This window comes from Notechis scutatus, chromosome 9, assembly GCF_049901735.1.
Source record: "Notechis scutatus isolate UNSWTSFEM ecotype Mainland chromosome 9, rNotScu1.2, whole genome shotgun sequence".
Classification (NCBI taxonomy): Eukaryota; Metazoa; Chordata; class Lepidosauria; order Squamata; family Elapidae; genus Notechis; species Notechis scutatus.
In genome coordinates this window covers 1,193,030-1,213,084 of record NC_142017.1, presented here as the reverse complement: position 1 = coordinate 1,213,084, position 20,055 = coordinate 1,193,030, and the positions used below count along the sequence as shown (strand labels likewise).

Here is a 20,055-nt window from a genome sequence, read left to right as displayed (position 1 = left end):
ACCTCTGGTCTCCGCTCACTCTTTATCACGCCCACTAAAGTGACTTCTATCTCAAGAGTTTTTAATTAGTCTGTTTCAAGGAATTGTTGCTTTTTAGTTGTTTTTATATTTGCTATGTCTAAGGTTTATGGCTGCTGTTTTTATATAATGTGCATTATACATTCTTTCTTTTTTTGCTAGTGAGCCACTTGAAATTATATTTGGAAAAATGTCTGTAAAAACCCACCAATAGCCCAGGCTGCTGGTAGCACTTAACAAACCTTAACCCTTTTAAAAAAGAAATTCTGGCCCTCAGTAAGAGGCTGGTCAGGCCCCCCCTGGAAGGCCCAGCTCAAGCTGCCTCCCCTCTAATTCTCGTTTTGATCCGTCCTCTAGCCGTCAGCCTGAGCCATCAAAGAAGGAGAAGGAGGCAACTACAACCACTCCTTCTCAGTCCAAGAGAGCAGACGAATGGAAGGATCCCTGGCGCCGATCGAAATCTCCCAAAAAAAAGCACAGCATGTCCGCCTCACCCAGTCACGCAAGGAGGCGCCGGAAAACCTCGGCTTCATCGGCTTCTGGCTCAGGTTCTTCAAGGTATAAACCTGGGGGGGGGGGTCCCTCTAGCCCCCCGGGGAGCAGATATTTCTTCTGGGTTGCATCTTGCAAAGAGAGTCCCTGAGATCTTACAGAAGAAGTTCTGGAAGAAAAGCCCCTCGGCTAAAGACCGCACAAAAAAGATCTCAGGAACCAGCGGTGGGGAAAGCTGTTTATTGTGTAAACCGGGATGCAGCCAAGAGCTTTGGGGTGGGCGGCTGTCCCTTTCTAGGAAGGGAAATAACCCACGTCCCTCCAAAGGTAGCTTTGAAGGAGGCAAGCAGGTGGCACGGGTGGCTACCTCTGGCAGGACCAGGAAACAATCTCTGGAGGAAAGAGGTGGGGAGGCAGGTCTTGCCTCGTCTTGAAACTAGAATATAGGAAGCCAGGATGTCTGTGGGAGACCTTCCGGTTGCTAAATCCCCTCCTCCTTTCCCTTTCAGGTCATCTTCCCGCTCCTCCTCCTATTCCGGATCAGGGTCTTCGCGGTCACGTTCCAGATCGTCCTCCTATAGCTCCTACACTAGTCGCTCTTCCAGGCACAGCTCCTTCTCAGGCAGCCGGTCCAGGTATGGCACAGTAAAGAAAAGAAATCTGTTAATTTAGTTACTTTCTTCATTTATCATTCGTGTTTCTTAGCCACCCATCTCCCTCGGATTGTCTCGACGTGACCAGGGACGTCCAAAGGGGCCCAAACATTGAACCCCTTTGTAGTTTCCGCAGGGTGTTGAAGTCTCTTGTCAAAGCCTCCAGCTCCTGGCCAGAAAAGATTCAGGGGAAGATTCCCGCCTCTCCGAAGAAGCAGATATTCCAGGCCTCTCTGGCTTAGAAGTGGAGGAAATTTCCAAGTGGGCACAGTGCCAGCCAAGTTTGCATGTTGGTATTTTCAGCTGTAGGTGATACAAGGTGATGAAATACTCGGGTTTAACCCACCTCTTATCACAACAAAGTGACAAAACAGGGCAGTTGAGTAAACAAACAATAATAATCCTGTGACCTGCGTAAAATAGCAGAGTGGCTTGTTGAATTGCAGCAATTGCATAACGAATTGCAGAGATTGTTTCTGGAGTCTCATGACTGGCACCAAATCCGGTGATGCTTTCAGCTGTCATTTATCCTCCTCCCCCCACCCCCGGTCTCCAGTCTCAGTCCACTCCTCCTCCTCCTCCTCCTCCTCGTCTGTGGATTTTTTTTCTCCAGCAACTCAAAGGTGATGAACTGGTTTGAACTCCCTTTGGCCCAAGTTTAGATTTCCTTGCTCTTGCCGAGAATGGAGGGGAACTGATCTAAAACAGGAGGGGGGGCGGTGTCTCTCATCGTTGCACCATCAAGCAAGTTGGGATTTCAGCTTCCGTTTTGAGAGCCCAATCCCAGGGCATGCAGAGAAGAGAAACCCCAGCCCCTATTATGGGTCCCAAACAGGGCAGAGCGCAGCTAGACCTCAGTGCCCCTTCGCTTTTCTTACTCTAAGTCAGGGGTGTCCAACCTTGGCAACTTTAAGCCTGGAGGACTTCAACTCCCAGAATTCCCCAGCCAGCTTTGCTGGCTGGGGAATTCTGGGAGTTGAAGTCCTCCAGGCTTAAAGTTGCCAAGGTTGGACACCCTGCTCTAAATGGTGCCTTGGGTAGGAATGCAGGGGGCTTAATTCATCCTCTTGGCAGGCTCCCCGTCCTTTCCCTACTGCATGGACCCCGGTGACGCCCCCGTATAAGGGTGGCCTTGGCAGTGGGACTGAGGCAGGAGGGCTCATGGGGCAGACACCCAAGGAGCAGCACCACTCCTGATTACTGGAAACTGTTGAGGTGTGTCCTTTAGTTTCGCCTCTTCTGGGATGTGCCACCCACATATTTGGTAACTTCCTCCCTGCCCTTCAAGGGCCAATTCCTCGGTGTGTGTTCCGATTGGCACGCAAGGCACGATGAAAGCGGAGCGTGGGCCCTCATGACTTTCCCCTGTGCTTCCTAAGTGTGGTGTGTCGCACATCACAACCACACGTACGCAGAGCATGGAGACCATGGTGTGTGTCCACGGGCAGCTTCCAAACTATTTGGGCAATCGATTGGTGGATTGTTTTAAAAGGAGAGCAGCGTTCTCCGGGGCATTTCTCGTTAGCTTGCTCTTATTTGCAGCTGGGGAATCCAGGGGAGGGGTTGGCGTGGATTCGTGGCTTCTCTTTCCAGCCACAAAGCTTTGGCCATGGTCAACCGATCTTCTGGATCCGCTTTCAGGGAGACCCCCTGCAAGAGAAGCACTGAGCGTTGGCGGACTGGTCCATGGCCCATCCGTTCAGCTGCTGGCCCCAGTGCAAATATTCTGCAGCCTGTAATGATCGTAACCCTCACGATGGACCTGTCTGTGGCTCCCTTGGTTTTCCTGCCTTTCCCAATGGCTGTGAACTTGAGGGGTCCTTGGTGCTCTCTGGGTTTGGTGCTTCTTATGCAGGCGTTTCGTTACCTAAACTAGGTCACTTGGGCTTGAAGGGTTTCCTCTCAGTTTTCTCCCTCTCTCTCTCTCTCCCTCTCAGCTGACCGCAAACCCCAATCCTTCCTAGCCCTGATGGTGTTGCCTAGTTTGAGTAGTGAAACATAAAACCCCCAAGCACAGAGAGCAACCAAGGACCCTGAGCTACAAATATTCTCCTGTGCTGTCTATTCACTTGCTTTATTTCTGCCCTGCTCTTCCTACTGCCGTGTATCGTAAGCCATCCTCCTCTCCCCGCACAGTCAAAGACAGAATTCTCAGCGAACCGTGAACTCGCCTTACCTAACGTTCAAAAATTGTAAACATTAATTCTAGTTTGTTTATGCAAATAGCCATTTTTCATGTATCTCTTTTGCAAAGCACCTTAAGTATCCAACCTGTTGGTCACTTTTTCCTGCTGTCGGTTTAATTCAGTTGGCCAATTCAGCTGGAAACCCCCTCCCCTCCCCCAAGGAGCCCCCCCCCCCAGTCGAGGAGCCTCCTGTGGCTACTGAGGCGCTGCTGAGTCTAACTGCTTGTCTTGCCTGACTTTGCAGGTCGCAGTCCTTCTCCTCTTCGCCGTCTCCTTCTCCCACGCCATCTCCACACAAGCCTCCTCCCAAAGTCAAAGGGGAATCTGCAGTCCTGGCTGGAAAGGGGTAAGAAAGGGGACCTGGCAGCCTCCCCATCCTTCAGGGGTGCCCAACGGAGGACAGTCGGGGTGACAGTAAAGCCGGCAGAATCCTTACACACCTTCCAGCCCAACCACTCGGAACCCAGAGGATAATTCTGCCCACTGCATTTCTGAAATGTGGTTTTGGAGCTCGGACATGGGCCAAAGAGGGCAGCCGGAATGACCCAGCATTGTGCCCTTCCATGCCAAGGCTGGCTGTTCACATCGTAATTATATTTTCCTCTTATCAGCCTAAATATCAGCCTAAATCTCACTATGATCCAACACCCTTCTTGTCTTGTTGGACTTACGAAGAGGACCTGGTCCAAGATGGGGGTTTTGGCTAACAGGATTTGAATCCGGTTGATCCATTTTTTAACGACCCATTGCACTGATTTTTTTTCTCTTTCTTCCAGTTTTTGAGAGGCCACCTAAATTCTATTTGGCCGTTCCAAGAACCAATTTTTCCTGTTGTGGTTCATAAAATAACAGTCCAGGGCCCTTTACATTATATTTGTCTTATTTATAGGCCGGTCACTTTAGTCCTTATAGCAGGAAAAAAAAAGGTCTGGTAAGGGTTACCAGAGATGGCAACGTATCTGTTTTAACCTTGGTCACTCAGTGCTGGGCTTCCTCATCCGATTTCTCTGTCACCCTCCTTCAGTGAAAAGCTTGTGAAGAAACTCCTTGCCCCACCAGCACCTCCACCGGTGGCGAAAGTTGCCCCCTCTGCCCCAGAGCCAGCCAAACCAGGGGACAACAGGGAGGCAAGGCGGAAGGAGCGGCAAGCGAGGACCCCTCCCAGAAGGTAGGCGGGGGTGTGTCATTCTGGAGTGGGGCTCCAGTGGGCAGGTCCCCCATGGCCTCGCTGGAAGGACCGCGGCTCCCGCGTCGCTTCGTAGAACACCGAGACGTGGGCCTTTCGGGTCTCAAGGGGCTCTCGGAAGCAGCGTGGGCCTGTTCCTGGCCCAGGTGGGAGACCTGGAGGGTTAGTTAGCCAGATCTCACCCGCAAACGTGTTCTAAAGCAGTAGCCCCAGGGGAGATGGGTTGGCTTCCCCACCGCCCGCTGTAGGCAGTGCCCGCTTTGAGTCCTTTGCTCCACTTGCTCTGTGACGCGGCAAACGGCCCCTTCCTCTTAAGCGGTGGGATTCCTGAAAGACCCTTCGGGACGCCTGCACTGGGAAAGCTTCTCGGTGCCCCCTGCCTGGGCTGGTCCGCTTGTGCCCAAGGGCTGAAAGGACGGGAGGAGGGTCCCCCCGTGCCCACCTTAAGCGGGGATTCTCTTGGCCACAGGCGGGCCGTCAGTTGCAGCGGCAGCAGTTACAGCGGGTCCAGCTCTCACTCGAGGTCCCTGTCCCGGTCCCTGTCGCGGTCCTCCTCAGCCTCGCTCTCCCCGTCTCCATCCGGGTCCAGGAAATCCAGGTAAGAGGTCTGGAGGCGGGAAGCGCCAGTTGGTGGCCTCTGCCAAGCGCTAAGCCCGCTGCTTCGTGGTTTGGGGGCCCTGTGACTTCCCTCCCTCGAGCCCTCCTCCTCCTCCACTGGATCCCCCAGGGCAGGAGGACGGGCTCAGAGCGGGGCCGGCTCTTCCATGCGGGCCGGGTGAAGCTCTCGGTGCGGCTGAAAGGAAGAAGCAGGCGCTAACGGTCTCTGCCCTCCTCTCTCCTCCCGGCCCGTCAGGTCTCTGAGTGTCAGCAGCGTCTCTTCCGCCTCCAGTGCCTCCTCCAGCAGCAGCTCGGTCCGGAGCGCCGACTGGAAGACATGTACGCGGACCTGGCCAGCCCGGTGTCTTCGGCTAGCTCCCGGTCCCCGACCCCCGCCCAGCAGAAGAAAGAAAGGGGTACGGCGTCTCCAGGCTCCTCCCCGGGGTCCACTCCCGCTTTCCTGGCCAAGCCGGGTCCAGGGGTGACGCCTACGGCAGGGGCCTCCTCCTCCTCCTCCTCGAGAGGCTTCGGGTGCACCTCGTTCTTCGCCCTGCGGTAGAAACGCTGCGCATTGCCCAGGAGGGGCCCCTGGTGTTTGGGAAGCCGCCCTTCTCCCCCCTGCCAAGGCCGTGGGCCCAGCCCTGGGCAGTCGGGGGCCTCACGATGGGGGCAGGAAGGTTGTCCAAGGACTTGGGGGGAGGATGCTCTGATGGACTCTTCTGGGGGCTGATCCGTTCCCCAATTGAAACAGAACGGAAGGCCAGCAATAAAACCTGATCTGGATTCCAGCCCCGGTTAAAAATGCCGGGAGAACTTTTGTAGGAAAGGAAATGGCCCCAGCCCCCCCGAATCCACATGGGGACCCCAGAGCGGGAGGCCTCCTCTGGGCGGCCGAGCATGGAGAGGAGCCCCCTGAGCCTCCCCAGGCTGCCCCCGGCCCCCTTGCCCTGAACTGCCCGGCGTTTCTCGCAGGAAAGGCCAAGAAAGAGAGCGGCCCGAAGGAGGAGAAGCGGAAGCGAGACGTCCCAGCGCAGCCGGCCAAATCCGCCAAGCCAGCCTCGGGGGGGAAGTCTCAGCAGCCTCCCGCCCCTCACCCGCCCTCCCAGGCCCAGCCTGCTGGCTTCAGCGCCCACAAGGAAATCAAGCTCACCCTACTGAACAAGGTAAGGCCCTTGGGAAAGCGCCTGGATCCTCCCCTCCTCCTCCTCCTCCTCCTCCCCCAGCTGATGGGGTGGCCTCCCTGGGAAATCCTCAACCGCTGCCCAGGGGTGGGCAAGGCAGGAAGAGCGGGGGGGGCTCAGTTTGTGCCTTCCTCTGCGGGGGGGGGGGCCTCTCCCGATAGGATGGGCCTGCACATCAAACTCTCGCCTCGAGCGACGTCTGCTCCCTTCACTGCCCCCAGCTGGAGTTGAGCGTCTTCGGTCTCTAGGGGAGGCCTGGGGGGCCTCCCGAGCAGAGCCAGTGCTTCACCAGGCCAGCCGGCCGGCCGGCATCCCTCTGCCCACCTCCTCGGGGCAGGGACCTGGCTTTGCCGTGATCCCTTCCGCTCTGCTTTTAGGCGGCTGACAAGAACAGCAGTCGGAAGCGGTACGAGCCCTCCGACAAGGACCGGCAGGCTTCTCCCCCGACCAAGAGGATCAACCTGTCTCCAGGTGAGGAGCCGGGACTCGGCTGCAGGTTTGAGGACCCCCCTCCCTCCCTTCCCGTCCCTTGGTTCTGCCTGAGAGCAGCGTGCTTTCTGTTTGCTCTTCTAGCCGCGCTCTGAGCCAGCTGCATCCTGCCCAGGGCAGAGTTCAGGAGTCGGGGAGGGGTGTGTGTGTGTCTGTGTGTGTGTGTGTGTGTAAGGGAAGTGCCAGGCCTTTGTCTGCAGCCATCCTCCTCCTGCAAACAGGTGAAGCAAGAGAGCGTCTCGGCGGGCGGGGCTGCCTAATCCACTCGACTAGCCGAAGCCGGAGGGTTGATGCCTCGTAGCCTTGAGAACGGCAGGCTGCCCAGAAGGCTTCGGAGGGGACCCGTGTGGTCCTTGACAAAGCAGGCCGGGCTCACTTACAGATCTCTCCCGAGGGATGATGCCCTTGTGCCAGTCGGCTTGCCTGGCACCACTCAGCACCTGCTGTTGCTCATGCCCCCTCAGGCACTGACTCGGTCCCCAGCCCTGTTGCTAAAGCCCAGGCTCTCCTCCCGGGTGCCAAGCACAGTGCCACATTCCTGTTGCTGATCTTGCCACCTGAAAAATGTGTTGTGTAAATCTAAACCGGTGTCTCTGAAAGACCGGGAATGGAAAATCCCCAGTGCACCTCACACCTCTGCCTTGAACTCTGGGCTTGTCCTCTCTCTCTCCTTTTCTCTCTCTCTCCTTCTCTCTCTCTCTCTCTCTCTCTCAGTTTCGGCTTTTCTCCGGCCCTGTGAGATAGGATTGTTGGCCTACCTTACAGAGTTGTTGTAAAGACTTCTGGGAACGTAGCTCAAGCGTGGCTGGCATTTTAAGCCATTACAAGCCATTATTGTTAGCCTGGACTTGGCCCCTTCTCTGTGTCTCCTCCCCATTCCCTCCTGCCCTCCTGCTGCCGATGCCCTTCAAAAGCTCACCTGTGCCCAAGTACCAGCCGGCCAGTCTCTTTGTGTCAATATGCTCTCACCTCATCCGGTTCCTGGAGAGGTAATGGGTCGAAGGAGCGACCTTGAGGAAGTGGAGGAAAAGCCACTTCCAGGGCACCAGTCAGGTAGAAGGAACCAGAGTCGGGGGCCAGAATTGTAACCCGGAAGAACGTCATGGGCCCAGACCCTCCCTGGTTCCCCCAAAGATCAAAGGGAGGGGGGTGCATTCAGACCTAGGGCTATAGTAGGAAAAGGGGCCCTTAGCTTGCCTGGTTTAGGCTCCCTAGCCTGCTCTGCCTCGAAGGGAGGACGACGTCAGCTCCAAGCCCCTCGGCTAACGTTTCTTTCCTCTCAGGTGCTCGCGACCGGAAACTCACCGGAAGGCTCTCCTCTCCCAAACAGGACCGTCAGCGGGGGCCCAACCCGAAGCCCTCCCCAGCCCAGGCTGATAAGTGAGTTCCGCTCCGTCTTCTCAGTCCAGTTGGCCCGGTTGCCCCTCGGCGCCCTCAGGGCTGCCTGGCTGGGGGGTCTCGCACGGTTGAGGGAGATCTGCTCCCCTCTGCAGTCCAGACCGAGAAGGAGCCGTCCCGGAAAGCCTCATGGAGCCGTCCCGCGGGGGAATCGCCCAGGGCGCTTGGAGGGCCTGAAGCAGCTCCAGGGGGCGGGGGGGGGGTCTCGACCCTGCTGGCCGGAGGGGGTTCTTACCAGCCCCGTGAGAGAGAGAGACGGCCGGCCAGGGGTTTCCTCTTGTGGGCTTTGGGGGACTATTAGCAGCAGATTACTTGGGGAATTGAAGAGGGGGGGGTGCCGTCTTCCTCACCCCCTAATGAACCAGCGGAGTTCTCCTTTCGTTCTGTGGTGTCGGGACGTTTGCCTGGGATGCCCAAACCACCCAAGTTTAGTTGCATAAGAAAATGGTCTTTTTTTTCCCCTCTTTTTTTAATCAAAAGCCCAAATCAGGGCTGGCTTTTCATTACTGGCAGTCCTTGAGACCACACTTGGGACCGGGGTTTCAGTCACTAAGCAAGCCATTGGGGTGACCAGGCCTGATTTTATTCTCTTTTTTTTTTATCGCAGTCATTAAATGAATCATGCGGTCATTACACGAATCTGTCTTCCGCCATGGACTTGGGGGGTCAGAAGTCAGCCGGGAAGGTCACAAATCACAATTGTGTGACTGAAAAATGCTGCCCCCCTTGTGAGACGGTTGCCAAGCGACCACCACGTGATCACAGTGTGATTGCAGTGCTGGTGCGATGGTCATAACTTTGAGGATGGCTTGCAAGTCGCTGTTTCCGAGGCCATCACAGCTTCCAACTGTTGTTAAACGATCAGTCATAACTGGAGGCCACCTGGGCTCCCTCTCTCCCTGGCAAAGCAGCCCTGGCATTTCTGACCCTCGGCTTAGTCATCGGCTGATTGGGTCACCGATTTAGTCGTTCCGGTGTGTCACGTGAAGAAAAATGTCTGAACGTGTGACGTTCCCTTGCATTAGTCACCGTTATCTGGAGCAGGGATCTCTCCAACCTGGGCCACTTTTAAGACTTGTGAACTTCCAGAAATTCCCCAGCCAGCAAAGCTGTTGAAGTCCACAAGTCTTAAAGTGGCCAAGTTGGAGACCCCAGATCTGGAGCATCCGTTGGTTCATCGACGACCCGCAACCAAGTCAGTTGAAACGCAAACTCAGATCTCTGCTTCGAGCAGTTTTGCTGCCTGCTGGCCAGGGACCCCCTGGGAGACGCCGCAGGGCTGCAGGCGCCTGTCGATTCCCTGCGTTTGACTTCAGGAGTCTGCCGCGTGTCCCAGCCATTCCGGGTGGCAACTTTTCCTGTCACCCTTTTTTTTCTCCCCCCCCCTCCAACCACCGAAGGGACGATAGAGTTGCTTTCCCCACACATGGAGAGCAGGGGGGTGGGTTTCTACCGGTTCTGCCCACCTCTGTAGAAGTGGTAGCTCTGAAGAACAGCAGACATAGAACCGTTTCTATGTCTGCTGGTGTTTGTGCCCACCCGCCTACCCGGGCTCTTGCCTGAGCTTTATTTCCCGCTTTCTCAACTTCAGCTGCCGTGTGAGGCACAGCTGCAGTTAAAAAAGCAGGAAAAGAGGGCTGTTTCAAAGGCTGCTTCTCAGGCAGCCTTGCTAATGACCTAATGAGGTGCTAATGATGATTTATGACAATTTACAGGCTCACAGCAGGCAGGGAAGCTCGTAAACCGGTAGTTAACCCTTTCGTATCCCACTCCTGATGGAGAGGGTTGGATTGGATCAGCATTCGTCCACCTTGGCAACATTAAGATGTCGGCCTTTAAGAATGGCTGGCTGGGGAACTCCGGGAGTTGAAGTCCATACCTCAAAGGTGGAGGAAGCCGAAGGAGAGGGCCACTGCAGCCCCTTCCCACTCTGCCAGTTGCTCGCTGTTGCAAACCTCCGAAACGACGGAGCCCCCGGTTCTCTCCTCTGCCCACCCGGGCCTCTCCCCGCACCCCTCAAACGCAGCCTTTGCTCTCTTGCAGGAAGCGCCCGCTCTCCCCGCCGTCTAAGAGTTCCAGCAAGGTCACGAGCATCCCAGGCAAAGCGGCCGAGCCGGTCCCTCCAGCCGCCCCGGCCAAATCGGGCAAGTCCAGCACGTTGTCGCGAAGGGAGGAGCTCCTGAAGCAGCTGAAGGCCGTGGAGGACGCCATTGCTCGGAAGCGGGCCAAGATCCCCGGGAAAGTATAGTCCAGCGCTGGCCCGGCCCGGATCAGAGACTCGCCCGTGTTTTTATAAATAGCGTCCAAGCAGCCACTTTGGATTTTGCAGTTCTGTTTTATTTTGGCAGTGGCCCTTTTTAAACAAAAAAACAAAAAAAAAAGCAAAACCAACAACGAATTGGATAAATTTTGTCAGCTGGAATCCACCCCCCCACCGCCCACTTCCTGGGTGGGAGACGGTTCCCCCGACTGCCTCTCTCGCCCAGGTGCTGCTGGCCCCGGGTGCAAGTGTTCGCTGCGGTCGTTTTCCTGGTCCTGGTGCACAGTGGGCTCCTCACCGCAGCCTTGTCCGATGTGTCCTCCTCCTCCCCTTTCTCCTCCCCCACCTCTTTGCTAGCTATGAATTGCATCCCCCTAGTTAGCCACCGCGCTACGTGTCGCGTGTTGTCAGCCATGCACTTCTGCACACGTGTAAGAGGAGAGCCCCCCCCCCCAAACACCGTCCCCAGCCGGAAGCTCCCCCTCTGCCCTTCCCCTCCCCTCCCCCAGCTGCCTAGAGACCCGCGATGAGAAGATTCCATGTCTCTTTTATTTTAACCAAAAGATTGTTTTAGTTGATTTAAAGCCAGAAGAAAAACAAAAGATTTTGTCAGGATGTATGTCTAATAAGGAGGGAGGATTTTTTTTTTCTTTTTTCTTTTTCTTTTTTGAGGGGTTATGCTGAAAATAAAGTATTTTGATAAACATCTTCTTTCTTGGACCTCTTGTCTCTTAGGGTGCCAGATTGGGGTAAATCAAACTGAAGAAAGTCCAGAAAGGGTCTGACAAATACGCAGCAGAATCGCCTCGCAATTTATTTTTTCATAGTTTATTAATCACCAAGAGTTTCCTTATTCTTAGTTGCTTTCCTCTTCTCCTTAACCCAGGGGTCCCCAAACTTGGCAGCTTTAAGACTTGTGGACTTCAACTCCCAGAAGGCTGGAGAATTCTGGGAGTTGGAAGTCCACAAGTCTTCAAAGTTGCTGAGTTTGGAGACGTCTGCCTCAGCCCAAGGTTATTGTTGTGAGGTCGATAAGAAGAGGAAGGTGTGTTCACTGCATTGAGAATAATAAAGGCAAGGAAGGAAGAAAATAAATGGAAAATAAGAGGGGGAAAAGGAAAGGAAGAAAGGAAAAGAAGACGGATCTGGTGACAGTCGTGCAGAACAGCTGTGTTGGTGCATGGGTAGCCAAAAGCCAGGAGTCGGGGGGCAGCTTATCCTAGTCAAAAAAAAGAGGGGGGGGGGATTAAAAGGCAGAAGCTTTTATTCACCCAGTGCATTATTTGGTAAAGCGGCTGCCAGGCGCCTCCTGGTGAAGGTAAGCAGCAGAGCCTGGAATACGAAAGGCCTTGGATCCCATCCAGGGTCTTTTGAGGCCGTCCTCTGCATCAATTCCTGGAGACTTCCGGGACGAGCATCTGCAGAGCCAGATGTGCCGGGGGGCAGGAGCAATGCATGGCACACACACACACACCCCCAGGAGAATCTTTGTGGAGAAGCCATTCAGGTCAAAGCAGGCTGGCCTTTCTCCAGCCCGGGGGCCCTGATGGGCCTTGGACTCCAGTCCCCCTAATTCCCAGCCAGCGAGGACAGAGGCAGCTAGGGCAAGGTGCCCCCGGGAAGATGTGCTCCCACTGCAACCTAGAGATCTCCTGGCCTGGCATCTCGGCTCCTCTTGCCTGCCCCCCCCCTTACCTCCCCCACCCACCCACCCACCCCAAGCTCTCGGAGGCTATTAGGGTCCTTTGGCAACTCCTCTTCCTGCTTCCTCCGGCCTCACTCACGACGACGCAGTGTGACTCCATCCAAGCCCCATGGAGGGGATTTCCCTGCAGTGGGCAAGTAGCAGCATGTCATGTGCTTGGGAGGGAATGACACACACACACACACACACACACACACAGAGGATAATGACAGGAGAGAGAGAGAGAGGGACAAAGGCAGCATGCGAAGCCGGTTTGTGGAGGTCGAAGAGCTCAGAGCCTTTTGCCTTTTCACCCAGTTTCAACATCCCTGCCACCCAGTTAACCCCTTCGGCATCTGCCACTCACTCCGCCCCCGGATAGAAACCTCGTCTAGCTGCCAAAATCAGGATCAGGAAGGTTGCTTCCTGCCGGGGCCCTACCGGGCCTACCGGCAAGAGGGAGGGGAAACGAGGCGATGCCCGCCCCCCCCAGCAAGCTTTCACCAGCCGGAGACCCTCTTGAAACCAGGGAAAGTTCAGAGTGGGCAGAAACAGGCTTGGCAGGAAGAGGGTCTTTTCCATCATGGAATGAGCCAGTCCTGGCACGGCTGTCCTGGCACGGCCCCTGGGCTTTCTCTAGCAGACGGGCTGGTGAACCTGCCAATCTGCATCTCACAGGTGCCGCTAGCACCCCAGGACTTCTCCAGGCCCTGACACCACCACCCCCCGGAGTTTGCAGCTCCTGTTCCCAGATGGCTTCAGGCATCACACTAACAGGGACCTTGGAGGTCTTCTAGTCCACCCCCCTGCTCAGGCAGGAATATATTATGTCAGAGGAATCTCGTCTTAAAAACCTCCAGTGATGGAGAACCCACAACTTCTAAAGGCAAGTGGTGGCCACTGGTTAATTGTTCTGTCTGGAAATTTCTCCTTAGTTCTAGGTTGCTTCTCTCCTGGATTGGTTTCCATCCATTGTTTCTTCTTGTCCTGCCCTCGGGTGCTAAGGGATGGCTTCTTCTCCTTCTTTCTCCTTCTCCATTGAAAAAAACCCCACACATTTTCCTCCTTCTCCCCCACTGCCTGGGGAGGAGCCATTTCTATCCAGCGGGAAGCCTTCAGCAAAGGAGAGATCTGAAAGAAAGCATGCCTGGAAGATGATTGTCCATCCATCTCCCTGGGATCCCTGCTCCAGCCAAGGATTTCCCTCCTTTCCCTCCTCGCTTTATCAAACCAGAATGGCCCAGTTCACACACCATTTCCAAGCCAGCAACCCATATGTTGGGTCAGAGTCAAAACATCCTTGAGGGATTCTTCTGTCCCAGCCTTCATTAGCCAGCTTTGGATGTCAGCCATGTTCTTGGGGTACCATCTCAGCTCGGCCACCGCTCAGCAGACCTGGGGGCTTCCCACTTCAACCCTTTTCTTCCCCACCTTCAGCCCACAAAACCATCTTGAAACAGGAAACCCACTTGAGGGCCTTTATTCGGCTTCTTCCCTCCTTCCGGGTCAAACTGGGCTTGCTCTCCCCTTCCCAAGCGTAGGCATTGAGGGTCAGCAGCTTTGGATGCTCCCAAGTCTTTGCGGTTGTTTGCCTAATTATCTCACTTATGCATGGGGGGGTGGGGGGGATGGAACCATTTGGGGAGGGACCAGTTTGGGGAGGTTTCCTCTCTTCCTTTCTTTTCAAGACCCCAGACTGGAACATCCGTTGCTTCCGCTTGGCCCAAAGAGAGTCAATGCCTCCACAAAGCGACCAGACCAAGTCGAAGGAAAACGCCACAGGGGTCTTCTACAGACATTTGGAGAGGGGCTCCCACTTGCTTGGGAATTAGCAAACTGACAAGTAACACAAACAAACAAACAAAATAAATAAATAAATCTGACTTCTTCAGCTTCAACCACAATAACACACGGGCAAACAACGAATGCAAACTCAAAGTAAACCGCTCCAAACTCGATTGCAGAAAATACGTCTTCAGCAACAGAGTGGTCAATGCCTGGAACTCTGTTGTCACATCATCAAACCCCCAAAACTTTAACCTTAAACTGTCTATCATGGACCTCCTTACTCCATTCCTAAGAGGTCCTTAAAGGGGGCGTGCATAAGCGCACCAGCGTGCCTACCTTCGCTGTCCTATTGTCCCCATTTATTCGCACTCATTTATTATGTATATACTCATACCTGTTTATACTTATATGTTTATATGTTATGTTCATACTTACACTTGTCTCCTCATACATGCTTGACAGACTAAATAAATAAAATAAAATACATACATAAATCCAACACAGCACTTTTAAGTTACCCTTGCCTTGTTGCTTTTGGGAGAGGGGAGGCAAATACCTGCAAAAAAGTGTTCATCTTACACATTAGCTACAACACAAATACCTTTACAGGGAAACCTAGAGAAAAAAAAAAACCTGGATGTGTTTCCTGCTTCTCCCTTGCTCCCAATTTTCTCCTTTTTCCTGCTTCCTTTCTTTTTTTTCAGCAAGCCTCTATTACTAAATAGCCTGGGGCTTTCCATCCCACTTCCTTTTTCGCCCTGGAGATTCTCCTTGGAGATCACTGCTATACAACCACCCAATCTATTCAAACTCCAGGGGAGGTTTGCCCTCCCCGCCCCATGTTTGTTTCAAATTCTAACTTTAAATCTTAATTTCTAAATGAGATTTATTTCCAATACCTTGATCTGACCTCATCGGTTTGACTTTAAGTGTATCGCTATCCTGAAAATCAAGACGTGTCAAAAGATCAACCACAATGATGGTTAAAGCTGCTGAGTTAAAAGCTGTTAATTGATTGGATCCACATCACTTGGGATATTCAATTCACCTTTTCTGCGTGCCGGCATTTAGCACAAGCCTCACTTTCTTTGCACTGGCTTGTGAGCAGGTTCATGCAATGGAGACTTTCTATTTCCTTAATCTTCACCTTCCCAACAAGGGTTGGGTCATATAAAAGAAAGAGCCATTATTATTATTATTGGGAGGGGAGGCTTTTTTGAGCTGGTCTGGCTTGAGTGTCTCTAAAGAATCTTCACTCCCCCAGCCTCAAGTGGGCCAGGCAAGTAGGGTGAGCTATAATTTAATGGGGGAGAGAGAATGTCATGTAAGTGTAAACAAGCCATATTGTTTCTGGATTTGGGCACTCTATCTCAAAGAAGGTTTTGCATTTGTCTGAGGTTCATGAATCTTGATTTTTATTTAAATACTTTCTAAGTTTGCCTTCCCCACCCCACTATATATCTGAAAGCATCTTGTTTTTCCTTTCATTTAAACCCCTGCAAAAAAAAAAAAAACCAGGAAGACTTAGAAGGATAAGAAAAAGAAACACTAATTACTTAATTGAGATTCTTTTCAAAGAGATTGTCGGAGTATTTAAAGGAAACGAGATATCTGCATACACACATACAGGCGCATTTATCGAATTCAATACATCTGTTAGTTGAAAAATATGGATGCTTTGGAGTTTCACAAAAGTCTTGGTTTAGATTGGGAGAGACAGAAATCCCTTTAAACCAACAGAGTTGTTGGATCCTCCTTTGGTAGCCCATCACTGGTCTTTTATGCTTCCTCCCTGTCTGAGGAAGTTGTCGGCACCCCAAAAGAAGTCCAGGGCAACTTGAGACAGAATCACCCCTGTACCTCCAGGATAAGCCAAGATTAAATAGAAACTAAAGTAGCAAGTAAATTCATTGCCTGTAAGGCACTAGAGCAGGGATGGTCCAACCTTGGCAACTTTAAGTCTTGTGGACTTCAACTTCTGGAAATTGGAGCCCACAAGTCTTAGAATTGCCAGGGTTGGGCACCCCTGAACTAGAGAAATAAGAACATGTGCTTTTTAAAGTATGTATATATATATAAAAAGTATTGGAAGAATAGAAAACCAATAGGTGTTTTTTTTAGGAAGCCCCTATACCTGGTTAGTTCCTATCCTTGCCTGTTCCACCTCCCAAATGCTAGGCAGAGGTGGGAAACCCTGTTTGAGAGGGGCTACACTCCAGGTCCCATCATCCTGGCCCATCTCACACCAATGGCTGAAGAACATTAGCTACCCAAGCTCAAAGTGAGAAACTCTCAAGAGTGACTGCATAGGCCGCCCCGTTGGACAACTAAGGAGGAAATGAGTACACTCAACTATTTCCCCAAGGGGAGGAGGGAAAAAAAAACTTGGAGTTTCCAGGCAGGCAACATCCCTGAGTATATAACAGGAGGCAGGTATCAAGGTGTCTCAGATCACTGCTCTTGCAACGGACTTCTTGCCTCGGAGCGGCAGCTGAGAACCGAAAACAGACTCCGGAGCATCCTTCGCTGCCTCTTTCCCGCCGGCTGAACAAAGATGGTAAGAAGGCGGCCTCTGCCACCACCAGGTGTGCGAAGGAAATGCCTCGAGGGCCAGTCGAACACCTGGCCAGAGATTCTGGGCAATTGGCCAGCGAAGTCAGCAAGGAGCGGATGGCCTCTGGGTCTGCCCACCTGCCGGTGGCATGGCAAGTGCTCGGATGTGCTTCAAGCACTCTGCACATGCTCCGCTCCAGGGGTGGCTAAGGCAAAGGAGCCTGCGGGTGCAGAGGGGAGTGGAAGTGGGTGGTGGAGTCTTCCAAGAGGCATCTTCTTCTCCTTCGTCCATCACTTTCGGGAAGTGGCCTTTAAAAAGGCAGAGCATCTCACGTTGCTAGCCGTCTAAAAATCGGATGACGCTCTCTGATCGTAAAAATATCTTGGCTTCTTCTCCGTCGCCCTGGCCAGACAATTTTATGGTCGCTTGCCTAAAAGGAAGCAGCAGAGCTTATTCTCTAGAAAGTACAAAGGGCAGAGGCTTCCTGGAGTGCATTCTGTTCTAATGTGGATAAGAAAATGTGTTTTAAATTAATTGTGTTGGTACAGTTGTAAACTGGAGAGAGAAGCTTTGTGGTTTAATTCCTGATCACATAGCTCAGGGAATGGAGATCAATTAAGCAGGAGTAGCTCCACTCAAAGGTGACAGATGCTCCTTTCTGTTGTAAACTTGATAGTCCCAAAGGTGCTTTTTCCTTGAGAACTGAAGAAGCTTCTTGGATGAGAAGCTAAACGTTTTCAAGGATAAAAACCAAGAAAGTCTAGTTGCCTTTTGGAGAAAAAAAACACCTTCCTGGATGACTGAGACTCTCCATAGACTTATTTGACTGTGTAGACAAGATACTTTCGAATTTAGAATAGCAGAGTTGGAAGGGACCTTGGAGGTCTTCTAGACCAGCCCTCTGCTTAGGCAGGACCTATAAACTTGATCAAGCACTAACATCTCAGATGATTGGACAAAAATAGAATGCAAGCCAGAATTATTTATAGTAGGAATCGAGAAATCCCCCTAGAAGGTGAAGTGATAAAGAAAATACTGAGTTGTGCAGAAATGGATAGACTGATTTTGGAATTGTAAAACAAAGGCGAGGCAGAATACCATGAGATATGGAATCAATTTTATCAATGGTGGGAACAGACCGAAGGGACCCAGAATAAAAATTAATCAGGATTTGTAGAATGGACAGTTGAGGTTATGTATGTAATTATAACTGAATGTGATGGATATAAAATTAGTAGCACAGGAGATGTTATGAATGGATAAGTTAACGGTATAAATGTATATCGTATACTTTAATATGCATAGCAAAGATGACGCTAGGACAGGCACACTGTGTCCAATATTTTAATGTGTAATTAATAAAAAATTAAAATTAAAAAAAAAAACCTGAACATCTCACTAATCCTGAGTGAGACTTTGCTGGGGGGCAGGAAAGAGTAGTGGAAAGTGGACCCCCGGAGCCCCCTTTCACTTCCCTCTCTTGGCCCCTCCAGTGGTCCCTCCTGGTTGCCTTCCTGTGCCTTGCCTGGGCAGATGCCAAGCACGTGGGGTGCTTCACCGCGGAGGAACTGGCAAATGACCCGATCCCGGTGCAGCTTCGGAACTGGGTCCCGCTGTTGCAACACCAAGACTGCGTGCAGCTGGTTCCGTTCCTGCAGAGTGAGCAGAACAGCCGCTCCCCCTCCCAGAGGCAACACGGCCACAGCTGCCCGAACCTGAAGCTGCAGGATATGCAGAGCGACGAAGTGCACAAGCGCTCCATCTCGCCCTGGACATACTAGTAAGACCTTGCCTGGCGTGTGGGAGGCAGCCTGGGAACCTGCCAGGCCAGGGGGGGGGGTTGAAAGGCGGCGGCGGGGGGGGGCTCAGACTGCTCCCACATCTCCTCCTTTGCCCACTTCAGGCCCCTTCCCTTTCCTGGCCGGGATTCCACCCAGGTGTCCCTGGATCTCAGCCCTTGGTTGGCTAAGACTCCCCGGGTTCATGCCATTTCCGGAGGCCAAGCCCAACAAGCCCCGTGATGGCTTGGCCCTCTTGGGTGATGGCGTCTCCTTGGGGATCTTGTGGCTCAGGAAGGATGGAGAAAGATTTACCAGATTGACAGAGTTGGAAGGGACCTTGTAGGTCATCTAGTCCAACCCCCACCCACCCGAGCAGGAGACCCTACACCAGTTCACCAAGGGAAGCATGGCATCCTTCTAACCGCACCCTTTCCTCTCCCTCCATCCACAGCATCGATGAAGATGAGAACCGCTTCCCCCGCCAGCTGGCCTTCGCCCGGTGCAGCTGCAAAGGTTGCATCGATACCAAGTACGGCCGGGAAACCACCAACCTCAACTCGGTGGAAGTCAAACAGAGAACCATGGTCTTTCGCCGTAAGGCCTGCCCGCCCAACGACAGCGGCGTGGAGAGGTTCTTCTTCGAGAAGGAATACGTGGAGGTGCCCGTGGCCTGCACCTGCGCCGTCCCGCGTTACCGCAACTGAGCAGACCCCAGGCTGGTCCTTGGGGCTCCGGCCCACGTCCCTCCTCCCTCCAGCTTCATCAGAAGAACAGTTGTGTTCGTTCTCAAGCATTGGTGCTTTGCAGCCAGTGGCTGCACCCCCTCCTCTGGGAAGGGCAAGCCTGGCCTAGACCCCCCCCCTCCCATTGAGGGGCCATCCAACCAGAAGCTCCTTAAAAAAGCATTTTACTCTCTTAAGGAGAGACCAACAGATGAAAAGGAATTCCTGCTTATTTATTTGTATTTATGTTAACGTATTTTCAAGATGTGCTTCAAGCTATTCTATTTATTACTCCCGATGAAGTGGGGCCAATTTGCAGAAGAAACCTTCCCTACACCTCCATGTCCCTTTGCGGGGGGGGCAGTTTTCTTAGCTGTCCCAGGGCCACCCCAGCACCCCAACATTCTGAGCCAGCCTTGATCTGCCTTCTGGTGCGTGTGGGGAGTCCTCTGGGGCTCCTTCACAGAAGGGAGACATTGCACGGATCTCACGGGGTGGATGGGAGGCCCTGCCTTCATTTTATCCCTAAGGTGGGCTGAGATGGGAAGTGGCTCCTAATCGCCCCCCTTCCCCCAGGAGCTGCTACGGCTGGACTGAAGCAGGTCCCTTCCTGGTCTTGCCCCAGGGGGCTCTTAGCTGAGCTTCACAGATGCTCTCTGAGATAAACCTGGTTGGGGAGGAGGAGGGCTGCCCCCCCCCCACCCCCATTTATTTCCTTGTTCTGATGAGGCCTTTGCTCCCCTCTCGTATTGTAAGGTGATTTAAATTATTGGATTATTTATATGTATTTATTGTAATGTGATACAATATTTATTGTTCCTCGGGGTTGGACACCCTGCATTAATAAAGATTCTATTTCTGTACTGAAACCCTCTGATTCAGTTGGCTTTTATTCATCACAGGGGAGCAGGATTGGTATTCCAGAGAGAAGTGGCAGGTCTCGGTGCCCGCTCTTCCTCAATGGCACCGAGGCTGGCGGTTGCGATTTGGGGTGTTTTTTGTTTTTTTAAATAATGGTGATCATGATGATGATTTCTCAGCCATGGTGCAAGATCATGATGATGAT

At 52.8% G+C, this 20,055-nt stretch overlaps 2 protein-coding genes across 2 annotated transcripts in view; both read left to right on the top strand.

Annotated features, from left to right (window-relative positions):
* ZC3H18 (zinc finger CCCH-type containing 18) overlaps positions 1-11,166 on the top strand; it is a 31,446-nt gene extending 20,280 nt beyond the window's left edge. Inside the window, 11 exon segments of the mRNA XM_087971378.1 lie at positions 376-576; positions 1,020-1,145; positions 3,594-3,695; positions 4,374-4,517; positions 5,005-5,133; positions 5,389-5,459; positions 5,462-5,548; positions 6,105-6,295; positions 6,691-6,784; positions 8,086-8,182; positions 10,244-11,166. Coding sequence (XP_087827504.1) covers positions 376-576; positions 1,020-1,145; positions 3,594-3,695; positions 4,374-4,517; positions 5,005-5,133; positions 5,389-5,459; positions 5,462-5,548; positions 6,105-6,295; positions 6,691-6,784; positions 8,086-8,182; positions 10,244-10,448 — 1,447 coding nt within the window. The 3' untranslated portion in view covers positions 10,449-11,166.
* Positions 11,167-16,369: 5,203 nt separating this feature from the next.
* Positions 16,370-19,807, top strand: IL17C (interleukin 17C). Its single transcript, XM_087971298.1, has 3 exons — positions 16,370-16,489; positions 17,980-18,266; positions 18,719-19,807. The coding sequence occupies exons 1-3, from the start codon at positions 16,487-16,489 to the stop codon at positions 18,969-18,971; spliced, it is 543 nt and encodes a 180-aa protein (XP_087827424.1). The 5' UTR covers positions 16,370-16,486; the 3' UTR covers positions 18,972-19,807.
* The last annotated feature ends 248 nt before the right edge of the window (positions 19,808-20,055 follow it).

Excerpts from the sequence above, each read along its gene's own strand:
- IL17C (XM_087971298.1), top strand. Across the intron at positions 18,267-18,718 it reads ATCTCGCCCTGGACATACTA|CATCGATGAAGATGAGAACC; the intron begins GTAAGACCTTGC and ends CTCCATCCACAG.